Below are 18812 nucleotides of genomic sequence, written 5' to 3' on the forward strand. Positions count from 1 at the left end.
CTTAAGAACTTTATAATCGCGGATATATGTATATGTATTTCACAAGGGTCTTCGCGATGCGTCAGGAGCATTTGGGTATCACTAAGGACAGTCGAAGCTGTCTAAGTGAGACTCTCAGCAGTTGCGGTGATCTACCACTTGATCTACCCTACATTTGATCTTGTTTTGTCTTGTCTTGTGTTGTCTTATCATGTCAATACATGTCATGTCTTGTCCTGTCTTGTCTTGTCATGTCTTGTCATGCCCCCCTCTTTCCTGTCTTGTCTTGCGTTGTCTTGTCATGTCCTCTCTTTCCTGTCTTGTCTTGTGTTACCTTGTCATGTCATGTCATGTTTTATCTTGTCTTGTCTTGTCTTGTCTTGTCAAGCCCTCTCTTGTCCTGTCTTGTCATGTCATGTCCTAAGGCCAAGGACTAAGTATTCAAAATTTGAAGTTAAAAATTTTTTGAAATCATTATATTCGGTATATGATCTATATTAAGCCTAACAATACTTGTCTTCACTTTGTGAGAAATTAACTCACAAAATATGATTGAGATGTTTCATATATATATTGATATAAATATATGGTATAAAGGCTACTGAAGGGACGAAAATCATTTCATTGAGGTTATCAGGGCCAATGATTATATCGCACTAAACTATTATTTTGTCTAAGGAAGTAAAAAAAAATTATTAAGACATATAGACATACATGTGGGATTCTAAGTAGAGTTATAAGTTACAATTAAAGTCGTAGCATAACAGATGGCAACCACTTGTTCGAATTTCGATATAATAGTTCGAATAGTGAATTGTAACCGGCGGCCATCATAATTTCTAAGATTACTTACTTACATATGTACATAGAATAGTGTCACTTGCTCTTGTACCGCGTACTTTTATATATTATCTTAACTTTGCCAATGGCACTAAAGTGTTTTTGATTGAACGAATAAAGTGTGAATTAGATCGTTACAATTCACGAGTGTTGTGTTTTTCTTTAGTCGGATCGCCAATGGGTCCCGGAAAACCGTAGAATCCTCTGCCCGATGGCGGATTATTCTACATACATATTGATTTACCGATATACTATAGTATATAGTATGTAAAAAAACCAACAGTAATGATCGATAACCTCAAATTTATAATTTAACTATCGATTTAGATAATTTTTGTGTCAGTGTTGCCACATGTCTGGATCATTATTTGTATTTATCTTGTTAACTTTGTTATTGCTGACGGTATTTATTACAAATATAACTCAGAAAGCGGACTTGTCATAGAAATCTTTGGAAAGCAAGCGTGGTCATACACGATCTACCACTTTCTTGTTCTGGAATAGAGATTTCTCAGGACATAGGTTAAGTTAGGTAAAAGGATAAAATGATATAATTCACATAGTTTGAGGAAACCGCGTCCGATAGTTGCCGGTTACATCCGCATAGATGGTGTATTATACTGTCTTCTTCTTCTACTTCTTTGTAGCTTCTGCAATAATCATTGAAAGGTATCCCCAGCCTGCATGTCTCTCAATCAGACAATGACCTGTTAACACCCATACTAGGATTCTTATGTCATTCCTTTTAAGTTTAAACAGGCGGCATGTGCGGTTCTGGTTCCACTCAGACCACGTTTGTCTGCTTGATGAGCAAGTTATTGATGGTTTCCATTGAGGTTCAGCTGTCTCAGGGCTTAGTTGACATAGTTTTCGTAGATTATGAGATATTTTCATTCAACATTTAGACGTTTCAGCCAAGCCTACTTAAATTTTTTGTAATTTTAGGACACCTCTTTATTCAGGTGATATAGAACTTCGACAACAAAAAGAGTGTGTCAAAGAGAGCGTGTTCTTAATTTTGGTTTGGAAGTAATTTTTTGTGCTTAAAAATTAATAATTTCTAAAATTAAATTAAAAGAAATATATTATTTTTGCATATATGCTAAACATTGATAAAACATGCAATCTTTCAAATCGATTTAAATTGTGCTTGAAGTTCGACCTTCTGTTCAATTCTAAAAGAGAGTGACAATCTTTGAAAATTTCTTCCTCGAACAGCAGCAGGTGTTATCAATGACTTACAGAATAGTAAATTCAATTTAAAAATAAATGTATTATAACACCACTCTGTAGTAAATAATATAAAGCACATCAACTCCATTACCTTGAAAAATAACGGAAATGATATCTACATTTCACAAAATCTTTGCAAAATGTTCCACACGCTAATGTTCTTAGACTGAAAAGATTGCCACGAGTGTGTTTCAAGTTGATATTACTTATCATTTCCGTGGCACCAAGCAGCACTAAGATTGGCGCCAAAAGGCGACAGAATAAAAATTGTACAGAAACTACAGTCGTCTGTATAAAAATACACCCTACATGCCATGTAGGAAAATTATTGTCAGAGAGATTTTGTACAAGGTGGCAATAGAGCTAAGGCAATAAGAAATTTAGGTTGGAAAATATATTCGTTTGCTGGTAAAGTATGAAAGAAGGGTTTCACTATGCAACAAAATATTAAAAAAAAAAATTATTACCATATTTTATTTTTATATAGAAAAATATTTTACAAAAAATATTCTTTATAAATACTGGTTATTATAAAATATCCTCGATTCTCTTTAAACATTCCAAAAGTAGTTTGTACAGTAGAATATTGAATTACATATGACGAATAACTCACGTAAAAAACTTCCTACAGACCCAGCATGCCAATTCAACAATTTTGTTATGATTACTGTGGTGGTAAACGCGAAAAAAATTCGCAACGTTGACATGATTTCTCCCGCCAACCAAAGTCAAAGTACAAGAGTACAAGACTGTCGATAAGCGACAACACACAAATACTGCTGTTGTTGTTGTTATGGTTGTCGTTGTTAGTCAACGAAGTGGTAATATTAAGCCGCAGATTGCGAAAAAAATATTACATTAATCAAATGATTTTACATATCACTTGCCACGACACTGTAGACACTGTAGCCACTTCCTTGCGACATTGAAAACTCAGCGAAAATTTATATTTTCGCAGGAAGAAAAGAAAAACAGGAAACGATGACGTATTGGCAAGCATTTAATAGCGCGGAATTGCGCGGTTTTTGCGGTTAGCGCAGTGACTTTATTAAGCTATCTTCAGGCACACAAACACAGCTATTTTCTTATACAGTTAACTTAGTCTTCTTGTGGCATTTCTTCAAGTGCCTTTGTTAGTGCCAAAGCGTGATTACTTTGTCAGCAGTCTCAGCTAACCGTGGCGAATCATAAAAAGTAATAAATCGTTGTGGAAATAAATTTTGACTGTAGCCGTGTAACATTATCATTTTAATCAACACATACATACATATTTATAATGTTTCATATTCATGTAGTACGTCCGCTATTTGATAACGATGACATCATTTTTCATAATGTCATACTATTGTTGCCTGATTGGTTTTTGTGCTGTGGTATATTTTTCTTTGTTGGAAAACTAAGGAAGAAAGCATGGATATATAAAAAAATATTTGAAAATATTTAATTTTTTCTTTTATTAGCTAGTATGTGGGTACTATGTTATTTCAATGTGAAAATCACGCTTAAGAGCCAGACAGCGTTTGGAAAGCACTGAAAGACTAGGTTCATGGTATGGTTGAGTTCAAAATTTATTCTTAAAATCTTTATTGTGATTAGATTCAGCGATTATCAGCATGGACTATGTCATTAACTATATCAATGCTATTTTATTGAAAAATAGTAGAGAAAAGCAAACTGAATTTCTTATTTTAATGAAGACTAATGGTGACATATTTTCTTTACAACAGTTTGCTATTTAATAGCTGCAATATTGCATGTTTCGGGATCCCGAGTCATTAAAAAATATTTAAATAAATTTTTTCTTAATCCCGAAAATATTTTACTATAATCCCGAATTTCGGGATCTGAAAATTTTTATTTATTTTTTAGTTGAATACTACTTATTATAAATAGATTATATTGAAAGTATATTGCATGTTTGCAAGCACTTGCTTGTATTTCTTGAGAATTATCAATTCTCCGTAGGAATATTCATCATAATTTTAGTATAAGTTTTTTCTTTATTCTTTAGAGTTTCAAAATTACCTCACATATAATATTACACACTAACACATTTCAATAAAATAAAAACCTGGAACAACGCAAACATGTACTAAACTTATCTCGTTGCGCATATTTTCTGGCGCTTACAAGGATGTGAAGTAATATCAGTGGAGAAAAATGTTCACTCAGTAACCTATAAGTATACTCGTACAACCACACCTAAGAACGAACACTTAACAAGTATAAATATTTCGTTGCTTTGACCCAACAACCTACAATCATTTACTAGATTTCCTGCTTTCAAGCACACGGTCAAACAAGCGCATAAAGTTACAGCAACACACAGTCACTCTCTAGGAAATGTATACAACCCACACACCTTACCAACATTTATGGCTAACGCTTAAGTACGGTTATGAGAATGTGAAGCGCATAAGATTTTATGTCTTTATATGCCGGTAGCCGGTGGCCATTGGCCAACGATGAACCCAACAATACAGCAAGCGGTTATGGGGATAGTTTATACTGACAATGCGCTTGTAACTGTCGATGACAATAATGATTATTTGAGTTATTGATGGTTGACAAATACAGTAACAACAACAACACTGTTTTATATATAGGTTACTTGTAATACTGCAAGACTGCCCAAGCTATAAATACACAGATAATTTTCAACTTTCTGTATGACTCCCTGTTTGTGTGCATATCAATAGCTAGTGGAGCTGGTAGTGACCGGTTACATGCAAATACTACACTAACAACAAAAACAATTTCCTCTATATAACAAGACTACCAAATCTACTTCACTTCTCTGTATATATGTATATAAGAATGCATATGTATTTGTCTGTATAAGCCTGCGCTCGCATGCGGGTATGCCATCATACATATCAGCTGACAGTTAGCCAGCATGAGTTTTCGCTTCCGTTTCATAGAATTCGGTTTGTATTGCTCTTATCCTCTGGGATTTTATGCTATGAAATACAAAACAAACAATAAGCGTAGCAATAACTGTGTATTTAGGATCGAATGACAAGTCAATAATAATGTCAAGCAAACAGTTGTACCCAGTGGTGAAGTGGAGTGTAACGAGGTGTGTGGTGAAAGCGAAATTTTGCGATTTTGTAGTTGATAATTCTCTAGTATTTATAGATATTTGTTCTTTTCCTCAATAATAGTAATAAATAAATATGGAACTAGTCCATATTTGACCAATTTTGTACTAGTTCGTTAAGGACTTAAATAAATTACTTGGCAACTAGAAGTAACTAAATCAAATTCACGTTTTCAAATGTAATTTCGAAATTAATTTGCATTTTGTTTCAATAAATTTTGCAATTTTTTGTGTACAAAATTGGACCAGTTTGTAACCAGTCGGAATTTTATAGGTTTTCCTGTTAATTTATAAATATTTTAGGGATCACAGAAACATTTTAAACATTTTGGAAATTCTAAAGGCTTCTCGATTTTTTTAGGAGCGCAAATGTATAATATATAGTTTCTTATATAAAATTTGTTCAAAATTTATAATGAATTATAATTAACTATAAATTTCCGATAAGTTGAGAGAATATTAGCAAAAGACACTTGTAAAAAAAATATAATATAATACAAAAAAAAAGGTGCGTGGAGTCCCTACGTTATACTTCTTAGTGATATTCCAAGAAACGCATATCATTTTGTATGAAAGAAAACTAGCGAGAGGGAAATGATAAAAATATGGTGGAGTGACCAACATCTTCTTAAATTCACATTTTATAAATTTGTTATGTACATTTTATAAAGCAAAGTCCAAATCAAGTATCATTTCTGGGTTCTGACGGATTGATATCTATAATATTTACAATTGGATTATGATAACTAAAATACGATATGAAATGTCTTACATCTATTTTATCTATATTTCTCGCGAATAGTCGTACCTCCTTTCGTCGTAGGATCATTTCTTCCATTGATCATTTCTAATGAAAATTTCTCTCTGAGGAATGTCAGTAGTTGTTCAGCTTCTGGTAATGGGAAATTTACATTGAAATCTTCCGCAAGGAGTACCGGTTGTTCGCTATACTCGCTATATTATCATCGAAGATACATAATTTCTAATATGCCACAAGACAAAATTAGAAATGAAGTTCATAAACCTCACGCTGTCAGATAAAACAATATACCTCCTCATCGCGGGTGCTAATACTTTCGATTTGCAAAGAAAGTAAATGAAGACTGACTGCAGAAATGATACTGTGAAGTATAGTCTTAACTTTTCAACGGTCAACGCAGAGTATTTCAACCAAAAGTCACACAAAGTAGTTGAGAATTCGCAGAAATGAAACAGAAACGAAAGAAAAATAATACAATCATATATGTGCGTATAGATGTGAATATGTCACCAAGCAAAATTTTAAATTTAACGCGTTAAACAATTATCGCAACCTTTTCCGAAGTCGTATAAGAAGTATAACTTCAAAAATAATAAATGAGTACTTCATTTCAACTATTTTTTTGACAAAATGGACTAGTTTGTCAGTAGTTATATATTCTGTGGTCCAGTATACTTCGTTTATATGCCTTGGTTACTGTGTTCCTCCTCTATACAAATCTGTATGAGTGTGTATATTTTATATAACTAAGCGTTTATAGCTAGGAAACAACTATTAAAGGGACTGTTGCCAGGAAATTTAGACACACAAGAATGGATAACTTGCGACAAGCAACTATTTTGAATTGGCAACAATGCAAAGAGTGCTGCAAATGGTTCAGCAAAGTCAAATATTGGCAACATAAGTGCATAAAATACAGATATATACAAAATTTCTTGTAACTACGAGCAGACATCTAAGTGAATATGAATATAAAAGCCCTGGATGTGTATCCAAAAATGTCGCAATATTGTAGACATAATAAGGTGATAGGTTAGCAAACATGCCCAGTTGGAAAAAATTGAACTGAGCAAATGATTTTTATGCAAAAACTCAGGCAAATAAAGACCATTAAATAGTTTTAAGTATTTTTTAATAATCGTGTACAGAAACTTTAGGGATAAAATAACCAAGAAATCGTTTTTATAGTTTTTATATTACTATAGCATTTTCCTACACGACCCTCACATATGCTGCCCCTATTTGTGTTTTCGAAAATTCCGTCTAACTGCCGGCAGCAATTTTAGCTAACATACTTTGACTTTTGGCACAATTGCTGACATTTCAGTGCAAAGCACTTTTGGCAAATGGTGGCTACTTTCAAAATGGTTGACTTGTCAATTTCTTTACATTTCACTCTGCTCATTTTGCCTGGCAGTTAAAGGCTATATAATTTGCTTATAGTCAACATTGATGCAAGTTGATATGAGTACCCAAAAACAAACAAGAAATGAAGCGAAAAGTCATTTTTGCGAAGGGAATTTAGTTGACACAAACGAAATGAAAGTGTGGTTTTGGAGTTTTTTAGGCAAAAAGGTTAGATTTTCGCATGAATGGTGTGGTTTGAAAGTTGAAAAAATATAGAATTTTGTTTTTGAGAAATATCTATTAGGAGATTTATCTAAATTTCCTTAATAATATTTTTGATTAAAATTTTGACGACCAAAAATTTAACTTTTACAATAATAGTAGTTAACTCATAACCTCGAAATTATTTTCTCCTGTTCTACATATATTTAATGAGTTTCCATTTATGTTCTAGTTGTATTTTTATGCTTGATTTTCAGCTAATGTCAATGAACTTCTTTTGAAAGACATACAAACACGCAAAATGATGTGAGGAAGTAACATCACTAATAGTTGGCCTACATTTAGGCGCATATTGTATAACTTGCATGTCTAATAGTTATTGATAGCAGGAACTTTGGCAGCAGCTATTACGTTGGTAATTTCATTGAATAGCTATTGTAGTTGCTAATATGTATCCACAGACGTCTAATGAAGCAATTACCTTGAGCTTAATAAATTGACTAAGTTGTACAAATATACATTATTATTATACAATGAAATGCAAAAACATTTGATATTTTGCATAGATTTTAGTTGAATCAAAATTCTATTGGAGTGCACTACGCATTCATTAGATTTTCTAAGATATAATGGTATATATAAACATATACAGGGTGATTCATACACATATCTATAGTTAATAAAATACGGATGACTTCCAAGAGAATATCGGTGAGCCACTTTATCGCTACCTCTGACTCTGTTTGCATAAAACAATAATCAAAATATTTATAATCGCGTTTCTCAATCGATTTAAGCACCCTGTATGCATAAAATTACCACATTTTAATGATAAGCAACGCTCCCAGCTATTATAGTATATTTGTGGTTAATAACCATATAATAGCAGACGAACTGTATTTACTAATTTAACAGACTAAACTTAAAGCACCAATAATTACACAAATATTTAGCTTTAATCACACTAAAAATATATTAACACATATTAAAGTATGCTTGAGTATACTAAATCATACACTCATGAAGATAATTACTGCAAAATCTTGTGTGAATAAACATAAGGCTTAAATTACTGAAACAAATTATTGCCTTCGAGCTTTTAGCAAATTGAGTTTGAGCCGAAATCCATGAAGGTAAACAATGTTATACAGAAATGTAAGATATTTAGTTAATTACTACTAATGTATAACAAAGTACAGCACACTTTGTAGGTATGCACATTTTCAAATTGCCTACTTTTAGGCGTTGAAGCAATTTCAGTAAAATAATAATGATATTCGCTTGAGCTGTGTGAAAATAATACTATTTTATGATGACGGATTAAGTATTTTACGCAAAGTTTCATAAGAATTAAGAGAATCAAGAATCAAAACAAAAGATAGAAAAAGTTACATTGGAATGCAGGAGTTCTACTTCGCCTAAAAGTACGGGAACTTAATTAAAATATATATTTATTTTATTTATCATTATTAGTTATATATACATAAGTCCCTTGTTTTTAGTGAAGGATTTTGCAATTAAAGCTTATAAGATGGCTTGCCTACTTTCAGGCGCTAAACATACTTGAAGATAGATATTTTATAAAAATGAACAATTTTGCGACTAATAGTTAGTACACATTTGGGGAATTTTGAAACATTTATGGAATAATTTGGGGCTTTCTCCCTCTCTTATACACTGGTGTTACACAGCAGTGGTAAGACCGATTCTGCTCTACGGTGCTCTAGTGGGGACAGGCGCACGGAAATCAACGTATCGATAGCCATAGGTTCAGCGGCATGCGGCTCTTTGAATAACGGTAGCACTAAGAACCACCCAACGGGCGCCTTATGGCAGCAGGAGAATTTATGTATAGAACCTTCGGGCATAGCTCAGTGGGTAATGGCAGTTTGGCGGATACCGACTACCTGACCTCATTTTTTAAATGGGAAAGAAGGTTCAAAGTAAACTTAGAAAGAGATGGATGGCGTAAGGGCACGCAGAAATTTAAACATATTTACGGACGGCTCGACAATGGAGGACGGAGTAGGCGCGGGGATATACTGTCCGGAGTTAAGTGTAAGGCAACCATTCAAACTACCGCACTAAGCGCACCAACAGGATACTCTAAAAAAAAAAACATATACGTAGGCAGTCAGGCGGCAATCAAAGCAATATCCTCCTTCAGCATATTCGCCAAAAGTGTCTTGAGTGGTAGGACAGCAGTAGATGATGTCGCCAGAAATAGGCGACTTCAATTCTACTGGGTGCCAGGCCACAAGGGCATAGAGGGTAACGAGATTGCCAAACGAGGCGTAAATCTGTCATCCGAACACATTATGAAAGTAGATAAACCTATGCACTGTCTATTTGATGATCTTGACAGAAACTTGGTAAAAAATTTTCAACAAGCGCAGGGATCCTAAAGGATGATTACTCCTCATTAACTAAGTGACGCCACTATATCTGGTATCGCAAAGGGCCAAAACTGGTCTATGTGTGGATTTTTAGCCTACCAGACTAACTTAACCTAACCTATTGAGTAATTTGTAGTTAATCATAATCTCCAAACGTTATATAAAAAAAATGTATATCAGAATTGGACTAAAACAACAACAAAAAACTTCAAAATTAAACAACAACCCATAATTGATAATTTAAAATCATTGTGTTGCCTACATCCAGGCGCTATAGTATTTTTCATGAAACAGAGTCTCTAAGTTTCTTATAAAAATAAAAAAAATAGAATGTTTATTTATTTTTCATTTAAAAAGTTTCGTAAAAACAGTATATTCAACTAAAATCAATCATGTGGACCATTAAAATAAAGCACTTGTACTTAACTGCAACACATTTCGAACACGAAATTAACTGCAAGTGCAATTGAAATTGCAATTTACACGAGACACACAACAATTTCATTTACACCATTCAATCACGCGCTCATCCGCCGCAATCGACCGCTTCACATGTACTTAATTCAGTTTTCTCACTCTCTCTCTTCTTCCAAACAGGCTTCTCACCAGTTGGCAACAATGAATTGCCACCGCCGGCACCGTCACATCGCGCACCATTACCGCCAACCAGCGCCGCCACCGTCACTACAGCAGCTGGTAATAATAATCTGAACATCAATCTTCCGGAGAACAACAACAACGGCGTGCTACGTCTCGAAGTAGAGCTACGTGATAAGCATGCACCGAAGTATAAGCGCGGCATGGGACGCGGAGTTGGCGGTATGGGTGCTGGACGTGGCCAAGTTGGTGGTGGTGGCGGCGGCTTTGCAGGTGGACCAGTTGTAGGTGGAAGACGTGCATCACCAAAGGCAGCGGATGATAAGAGTGCAATGGTGCCACTAGAAAAGGTGGGTAACAGTTGTGTATATCCTGCATATGTTTTGGTTTGATTTTTTTTAGTGGAAGTAAGTGCTGCCACTTGATTTGTGGAAACTTGAGAGTTACATATGGTTCATGCAGAGTACACACAGAGAGTACTTTTTTATTAGTTTATTATCATTAGATAGATACCAGTGTTCCTGTTCAATTGTAAGAACGCACTGAATCTCTAGAAAACTTCATTTTTTGTGAACATGAAAACTAAGATATAGAATGCCTCATTAACTACGTGACAATTGCATGCGTGGTTAGCGCTGGCATGTTGGCGTTGCATACTTTCAGGCGCATTAACTTTTAATATATTTTCGATTGAAAAATAGCGGTGAAGTAAGCAATAAAAAGTAGTTGAGATGGTAAAAAAGAGATAAAAATATAAGATACAGTCGTAGTGAAGACTTAAAGAATATTTTTGGGTAAAAAAACTGATTTTGTTGATAAACAATATATGTTAGTGTGTGTATGTATTTTCAAACAAAAACTCTGCTTCAATAGTCACAATACCAATCACTAAAAGGTAAACAGCGAAACTCAATTTTAGAAATTGCATCAATACCAGACTCAACATAGCACTTAAATGCCCTTAAACGCCTAGAGATATGCAACGTTGCGTATTTTCCGAAATTATCTGAGCGCTGCGTGATTGATTGCAGATTTCTTGCTTGCAGTAAGCATTTGAAGCGAAATGAGTGCAAAATGGAATGCAATTTAGTGTTTGTTGTTGCTGTTGTTGTTTGCAGTTAATGCAATTGCAATTGAAATTATTGGGCAATTACTCATTGTCTGCTCAAATACCAAAGCGCATTTCGCACAAAGACAAGACAAGACAAAAGGAGAAATAAAAACTAGCATATCCTTCCGGTAATGCAACGCTTCGTGTTGACTTTAAAACTTTTAAAGCACAATTTTCTTTCATTTTCATTTTCCTTATTTGCTTTGCTATTTCATGTACATGCCAATATGCGCTTGCTTTTAGGTGCTCGAGGAGCTACTAACCAAACTGGAAATCGAGCATGTCACTTGGACAACAAGTCGTAAGGGCTACTTTCATCACGTTGTCTTTCCGCTGCCATCGGGCGAGCCATGCGAGACGACGCTGCACTGTCTAACACAACTGGGCATCGGTACGAAATTAAATTCCAGTGTAAGGTGAGTCATGTAAGAATGCACAACAACAAATCAAACACAAGAACACACATATAAATCTCGAGCTAGAAGAAAATGAGCTTCAAAAGAGCAAAGTGAAATGTACATTACAGCAACAAAGTGTGAAATGTGAAGTGTTAGAGATAAACTTTAAGTCGACTGTCCTTTGCTTTGCTGGTGTCGAGCTGTCAGTTGGTGGGCCAAAAATAAGATGCTACAGAGCGTTGTTTAAGGAAGCTTTGAGCGGCGAAGAAGAGTGAATAAAAAGTAGGGGTGCTGCTGAGAAAGTGTGTTTGTGCGTTACTTCTGAACTTCCAATAAAGGTTCTAGGTTCGAAACCCAATTCTTGAAATATTGAGTATTTGCTGAGAAGCTCTTGAAATTAGTTTTCAAATTCTGGGAATTTTCTTAAAATAAGCTTAAATGACGGTGTAAAGTAAGGTTGAAATGTAAGGGGCCCCTTTGAATTTGGAAGTTATGACGGAATTGGGGCTAATATTATAGGAACATATATAATGACCTCTATTTAGATGCATGACCAAGCTTTTTATACTAATTTTGACGCGCGCTCTGTAGTTATCTAGTCAATAGAGAATTCTACATACCTTAAGACAGGTATTTCATATAATATATTCAATTTTAAATCAATCTAGCTATTCTTCATTATACAAATATATATGAAAGCCATTAAGAAGTGTAACTCACGAAGATTTTACAAAATATGGCGTCCCTTTTCTTATCTGCTGGAAATTCGGCCCAAAACCCATCACTTCCAAATGCGTTCCCAACACTTCACAACAAATAAGACAGCATAACATTTAAAAAATCGCATTTCACAACGACCCTAACGCCACTCAAATCACCAATTCAACGGTGAAAGAAAATGAACTTGAACATTTTAAACAGATAACACAGTAAGCACTGCAAGTGATAGGTAGAAATGTGCTGCTTCCAAAGCGCGCATGGCGATTGCTTTACAGCTAAGTACTCAAGTTAGTAGCAGTTAAGTGCAAGCATTTCGTTTTTTTTTATCGCGCATTATGTCCACTCAACAGCTGTCAGATGCCTACTTTGCCAGCTTTTATCGCTGTTGAAGGTCAACGCGTGCGCAGGTAATCGAAAAAATCGCATTTTTATAGCGGACTAACGCGCGATTAAAGTTGAGAAAAGGACATTACATTAAATGCAATTGCATTTCGGTAGGTGACAGGATGAGATACTAAAGATACTTCATTAAACAGGCAATTGATTTAAAATCTTATAAAGAGGTCTGTGTTGTCTTACAAAATGCGAAATGGGTCATGGTGACACTTGACTGTATTATTTTGTAATTAAATTGTGATGAAGAATTAAGTAAGCGATTTAGGTAATTTCTTTAGTGGATTTCGACTTACTACAGTTGGGTCAAAATGTCCTCGTATCACCATCGCAGGGTTAAAACAGTTATAAACAATGGTAGAAAGTACATCAAGAGAAAAATTAAAACAAAATAGTCGTGGAACCTTTTCCTTTTTCCAAAAATAAAGAAAACCTTAAAGGACCGTCGATTTACAAGCATATGATAAATCGTTGAAAGAGCCAAATGCTCCAAAAATCAAGTTTGAGATGTCTTTCTACTATTGGAAGAAGCACTGGCATAACTGCATTATTTCGAATGGGACTATTATAACTATTATTATAGACGAATGAGTACATATTTTTTTCAAAAACCGAAAATAACCGTTATTTTTGAACACACCTCGTATACTATGAGATTAGAGGACCACTCTTTATTCTTTAAAGTTCCTGATAAGCCGGGACCTGTACATAAAGATGAAATAAGAGCTAAGAATATTGAATACATGAAATAGACAGGATGAATGATAGCCCGCCAATTGTTGAACATTAATCTTAGATCAACTCCGATCCGAAACTCGAAGCATATAAGTAGACAGTATTATGATCAATATGACACTAGTGTCCATGTCCCGCAGAGGAGATCAGGGAATCAATTTCATAAAGGCAGTAGTCTGCTTTACAGGCTTCAATAAATCGATTTTTTTGTTTTGTTTTAAATCTCTTTCAAAACTATCCAAGAATATGTCTTTAAAATTCTAGAGGCCAATTCGACATATTTTCGAAGCTAGAGCAATTTTAGTGGCCGAGCGTCGAGCAGGTGCGAATGCTCAGGCAGACTTTAAAGCGCGTTTTCTCGAGTTTTCATTTTCACAAGTGTTAGAAAACGGTGCCGGCGATAGCGAAAAGAATATATGTCCGATCGAAAAAAACCAAGGTTGATCTATCTTCAGTATTAAATTATCTTCTATTTGAACCAAAAAAGTTGGACAAAAGTATTATTTAAACTACTTGTTTTGCAACTAAAAGTCAATTTTTTTCTTAAAAAAGTGAATTTTTTTTCAAACTTCGAAAAAATTTTGAAATTTTATAACTTCTTCGGTATTTTTTTAGTTCATAAAGAAAAGAAACTTATAAAAATTAAAAAAAAAAAAATTTGGTTCGACTGTTTCAGATGCATCGCACGACCTCCATCACCGGCACCGATTTACAAGTGCAGACTCCAGGCGCGCCAGAAAAATACTTACAACTTTGAAAAAATTTCAATATTTTTGAATAATAAATATTGCTTTTTAAGCCTTAAATATAGTACACTATCATCTTAAAATTCCGTTAGCGCAATCATTTCCTTCCCTTAAAAAAAAAAATTGCCAAAAAAAAACGCTTTTTTGAGGCTTCTAAAGCAGACTACTGCCTTAAGAAAAATTCTAGGTACTTTTTCCGAGACGATACTAGGTACATTTATATCAGAGTACCGTTCAGTGTGAATAGAACCACATACAGATATATTTTAAGCTATCTTTAATAACCAGTAAAGTGTATTGTACCAGATTTTTGACTGGTTTTCTTCCGAACTTCAGGACTAATCCACTATACTTAAAAGTATTGATTTGGCCGCAACAACACAAGACTAAGGATGATAGGAACCATTGAATCAAAAATAGAGCAAAGAGAGGATCATTCCTATAATTTTAAGCAACTATTGTTAAATTAAAAGTATTATCCTGAATTAAGTATCTCTTGAAGAAAAATGTTATTAAAGCTCAATATTTCATAGGAAAAAAACTTTTTTATAACTTTTATATTCTAAAATTCCAAATTTAATGCCATCAAAAATCTGTAGAAATAGCAAGTTGAAAGAATTATTCTCGTCTCCTATTCCATAAACTAGCTGAGCTGAAGCATTTTGCATAAAACACTCCAAATAGCTTAGCAATTTTTCAAGCAGAATTTTCTTCACCGTTACACATTTTACGCAAACTCACTTACACCATTTGCTTACAAATTGTGCTTTCATCACATTCCGCTGTTTACATTTTTAATTTGATTATTTCGCAGCATTTTTACAGAATTTCTCACCGTTCATTCTCTTTTCAGCATCATACCGTGCAGTGTCACTTACGATGCGCTCAGCGATGCTGTCAACAAGGATGACTACAGGTAAGTTAGATGTCCCAGAACAGAAGCGCACAATACACACGTGGGCGGTAAGCGAAGCACAAACATATACGTATAAACATGTATGCTCATGCCGCAACGCCTTTGTTTGCAATTATCAGCATTTTGCGCGCCCAAACATACATACACACACCTGTGCTCTCTCACATACAAATATGTGTCACCGTAGCATACATTCAGGCGCATAAAGGCAGTCACTTGACAGTTGCCGTGTATGCCCATGCATAGCATACTTCTAACGGTGTATGTGTGTTTGCGCTGTTTGGTCAGTTAGTTTACCGTAAGTGTTCTGACTGTCTGCTGCAGCAATGTCGCTGTCCTGTCCTGTCCTGTCAAACTCCAAATAAACACACACCATCACCACTCAGCGCACATACCTCCCCAGCGCGACGAAATATGCTTTGGTCAGCTGCACATGTTTTGAAAGTATAATCGTTTGTGTATGCTCTCCAGCTGCCGTTGAACAAAGCGCACTCTTCCCCCTTTCTAACTCCTTACACTTTTCCTGCTGCCTTTGAGTTTGTAGTGTTGTTGTTGCTGAAAAAAAGTAGCAAACTTTGTATGTCTGCTTCTATTACCGTAGCCACCACTCCACCTTCCTTTCCACTTTACTCCCCGCGGCGAGGGCGTGTACACACGAATGACAGCATCATTTAGTTTAATTTGCTTTGGTGCATGCCTCATCGCTTGTGCGCTTGCTTTGTCTACTTTGTCTGCTTCTTGCTACTTGAGTACCTGTGGTGGTACTTCGTTGCTGCTACCGTTGGTTTCATAGACTTGCAATAGTTGAGTGGCAAAGCTGCGTCTGAGTGCCACAAAAGTAACTGTGTATAACTATGTCTCTATATATAAATGTCTCTGTGTGTGTGTCAATTTAATAGCAAAAGCAAGAGTAGTAAAAATTGTTGTTGCTTTTTTATTATTATTTTAAGCGCTTTCGTTGTCTTTCTCTCGTATTTTTATTACGTTTGTTTGTCTATTTTCATTTTCAATTTCCCCCATTGGCTATGCCACAATGATTGGAAAATCATTGATTCCTGATTGTCCAGCAATAATGTTGTCAATTGAAATGTACTCAACATAAATGTTTACATTCAATATTTAGATAATCATGGTTAGCGACTGAGATATAGAGGAGCAGTGAGTGAGCTTAAGAGCATATATATGTATGGGATGGAAGTGATTTCAAAGCATAGTTAGGTGGGGAATTAAATATATAAAACGTACAAATTTAAGAATATTTTGTGAAAAGTGAGAAAGTTAAGAGTTAGTTTAAAATTTCTAAAATTTTTGGATCTCAGAGGGTCGTGTCAGCATAATTGTATATAATTTGTTGTGTATTTCGAGATGTAATACTCTCCAAAAATATATAAAGTTGTTTCCCTTCTGGAAATATGACAGTCGTTGCTGAGCTATTTGATGTAAAATGTTTTTACTTCCCTGCTTTTTTATTTAATTTTTATCATATAAAAACGCATTTACATTACTCGTACATTTAAATTTTTTACAATTATAGAATGAAAAGAAAAAATTTCAATTTAAATCGATTTTCCAAATTTTCAGAATTTCAATTTAAATTTAAATTTAAATTTAAATTGTTCAATTTAAATCGATTTTCCTAATTTTTAGAATTTCAAAAATATTTAAATTCAAATCCATTTTCCGAATTTTCAGAATTTAAAAAAATTTCGATTTATATCTATATTCCTAATTTTTAAAACTTCAAAATTATTGCAATTTAAATCGATTTTCCTAATTTTTAGTATTTCAAAATTTTTTCGATTCGATTTAAATCGACTTTCCAAATATTCAGAATTTCAAAATTTTTTCGATTTAAATCGATTTTCCTAATTTTCAGAGTTTCAAAAATATTTCAATTTAAATCGATTTTCTTAAATTTCAGAATTTCAAAAATTTTTCAATTTAAATCGATTTTCCAAATTTTCAGAGTTTCAAAAATATTTTAATTTAAATCGATTTTCCTAATTTTCAGAATTTCAAAAATATTTCAATTTTAATCGATTTACCAATTTTTCAGAATTTCAAAAATATTTCAATATAAATTGATTTTCCAAATTTTCAGAGTTTAAAATTTTTTTCAATTTAAATCGATTTTCCAAATTTTCAGAATTTCAATAATTGTTCGATTTAAATCGATTTTTCAAATTTGCAGAATTTTACAAATTTTTCAATTTTAATCGATTTTCCAAATTTTCGGTATTTCAAAAATTTTTCAAATTAAGTCGATTTTCCAAATTTTCAGAATTTCTAAAATATTTATATTTAAATCGATTTTTCAAATTTTCAGAATTTCAAAAGTTTTTAAACAAATCCATTCATATGCGAGTTCGAGCAACTAGAAAATGGACTCCTATCAGTGAAATTGTGCAAATTATATAATTTTTACTTCGACATGTCCACATTGGAGCACCCTGTATATATTTTATTACTTAAATATATATTTCACTAGGTATGCTTGTATGACAGTAAACCACCTTAAAAACAGCTGCGTGCTGCTAGTTTGTCAACATTTAATTACCTGTAATGTAACTGAGTTCAAGTCACTGTTTAAATTAGCGTCGTAAAATGCGAAGAAAAGCCGAAAAGGCGGTAACTTGATGACGCTTGCGTTCAATGGGCAACATTTAGTGCTGCAACACAGGTTGGGGATAGAAACAAAATTACGCTGCGAAGGCATAACTATATATTATGTGAATATATAATATGAGAAGAGCTATTATACGCATTCTCAGTGATATATATATTTACATACATATGTATTTTCTATAACAGCTAATAAATAAGCCGCGAATGCATTGAAAATACATATTAGTACAAGTTGGTGAGCTCACTCTTGACTGCAGTTAGAGACATGCCACGCAAGTATCATAAAAACAGGCTAACCACATACACTACTTACTCGCAAACTCAACACAAGCACACCTCAGCGGCAATCTTAACAGACAATATGGAATTGCTTGCAGCTACTACGCTTGTAAAAAATTTACGACTAAAACCAGTGAGGTTATAAAACCAATAAAGCTTACCAGCCATTGAAAAATAAGCAGCGCAGATTTTGCACTTTGCACCATAGTTGCACATTTGCACTCCAGCAAGTAGTATATGTGCCGTTGGTAGCCTTAAATCTGCAAAACAATTGCCTGCAGTTAGGCGCTGAGGAGATATTGCAGAGAAGATGATGCTTAAGTGGTTTATATAATAAGGAAAAGTGATTATGTGTGCATCTTTACCTTGTATTTGATCTTCGTACAAGCCAACTTTCAAATTAGAGGTGTACCTC

The 18812-nt window shown here is 34.0% G+C and overlaps 2 protein-coding genes and 1 non-coding gene across 5 annotated transcripts in view; 1 reads left to right on the forward strand and 2 right to left on the reverse strand.

Moving 5' to 3' along the window:
• LOC105215938 (uncharacterized) overlaps positions 1 to 18812 on the reverse strand; it is a 276247-nt gene that overhangs the window by 154132 nt on the left and 103303 nt on the right. The window lies entirely within an intron of this gene.
• Positions 1 to 18812, forward strand: part of LOC105217698 (uncharacterized) — a 97691-nt gene that overhangs the window by 12045 nt on the left and 66834 nt on the right. For all 3 annotated transcript variants that reach the window (XM_054227991.1, XM_054227990.1, XM_054227989.1), the window contains exons 3-5: positions 10475 to 10824; positions 11829 to 12001; positions 15431 to 15493. In XM_054227991.1, the coding sequence (XP_054083966.1) occupies positions 10475 to 10824; positions 11829 to 12001; positions 15431 to 15493 (586 nt within the window). The remainder of the gene's footprint in view (positions 1 to 10474; positions 10825 to 11828; positions 12002 to 15430; positions 15494 to 18812) is intronic.
• On the reverse strand, positions 6086 to 6290 carry LOC114804645 (small nucleolar RNA U3). The gene has a single exon (XR_003752779.2). It is a non-coding gene; the product is annotated as a small nucleolar RNA U3 (small nucleolar RNA).

Source organism: Zeugodacus cucurbitae, chromosome 3, assembly GCF_028554725.1.
Source record: "Zeugodacus cucurbitae isolate PBARC_wt_2022May chromosome 3, idZeuCucr1.2, whole genome shotgun sequence".
NCBI lineage: Eukaryota > Metazoa > Arthropoda > Insecta > Diptera > Tephritidae > Zeugodacus > Zeugodacus cucurbitae.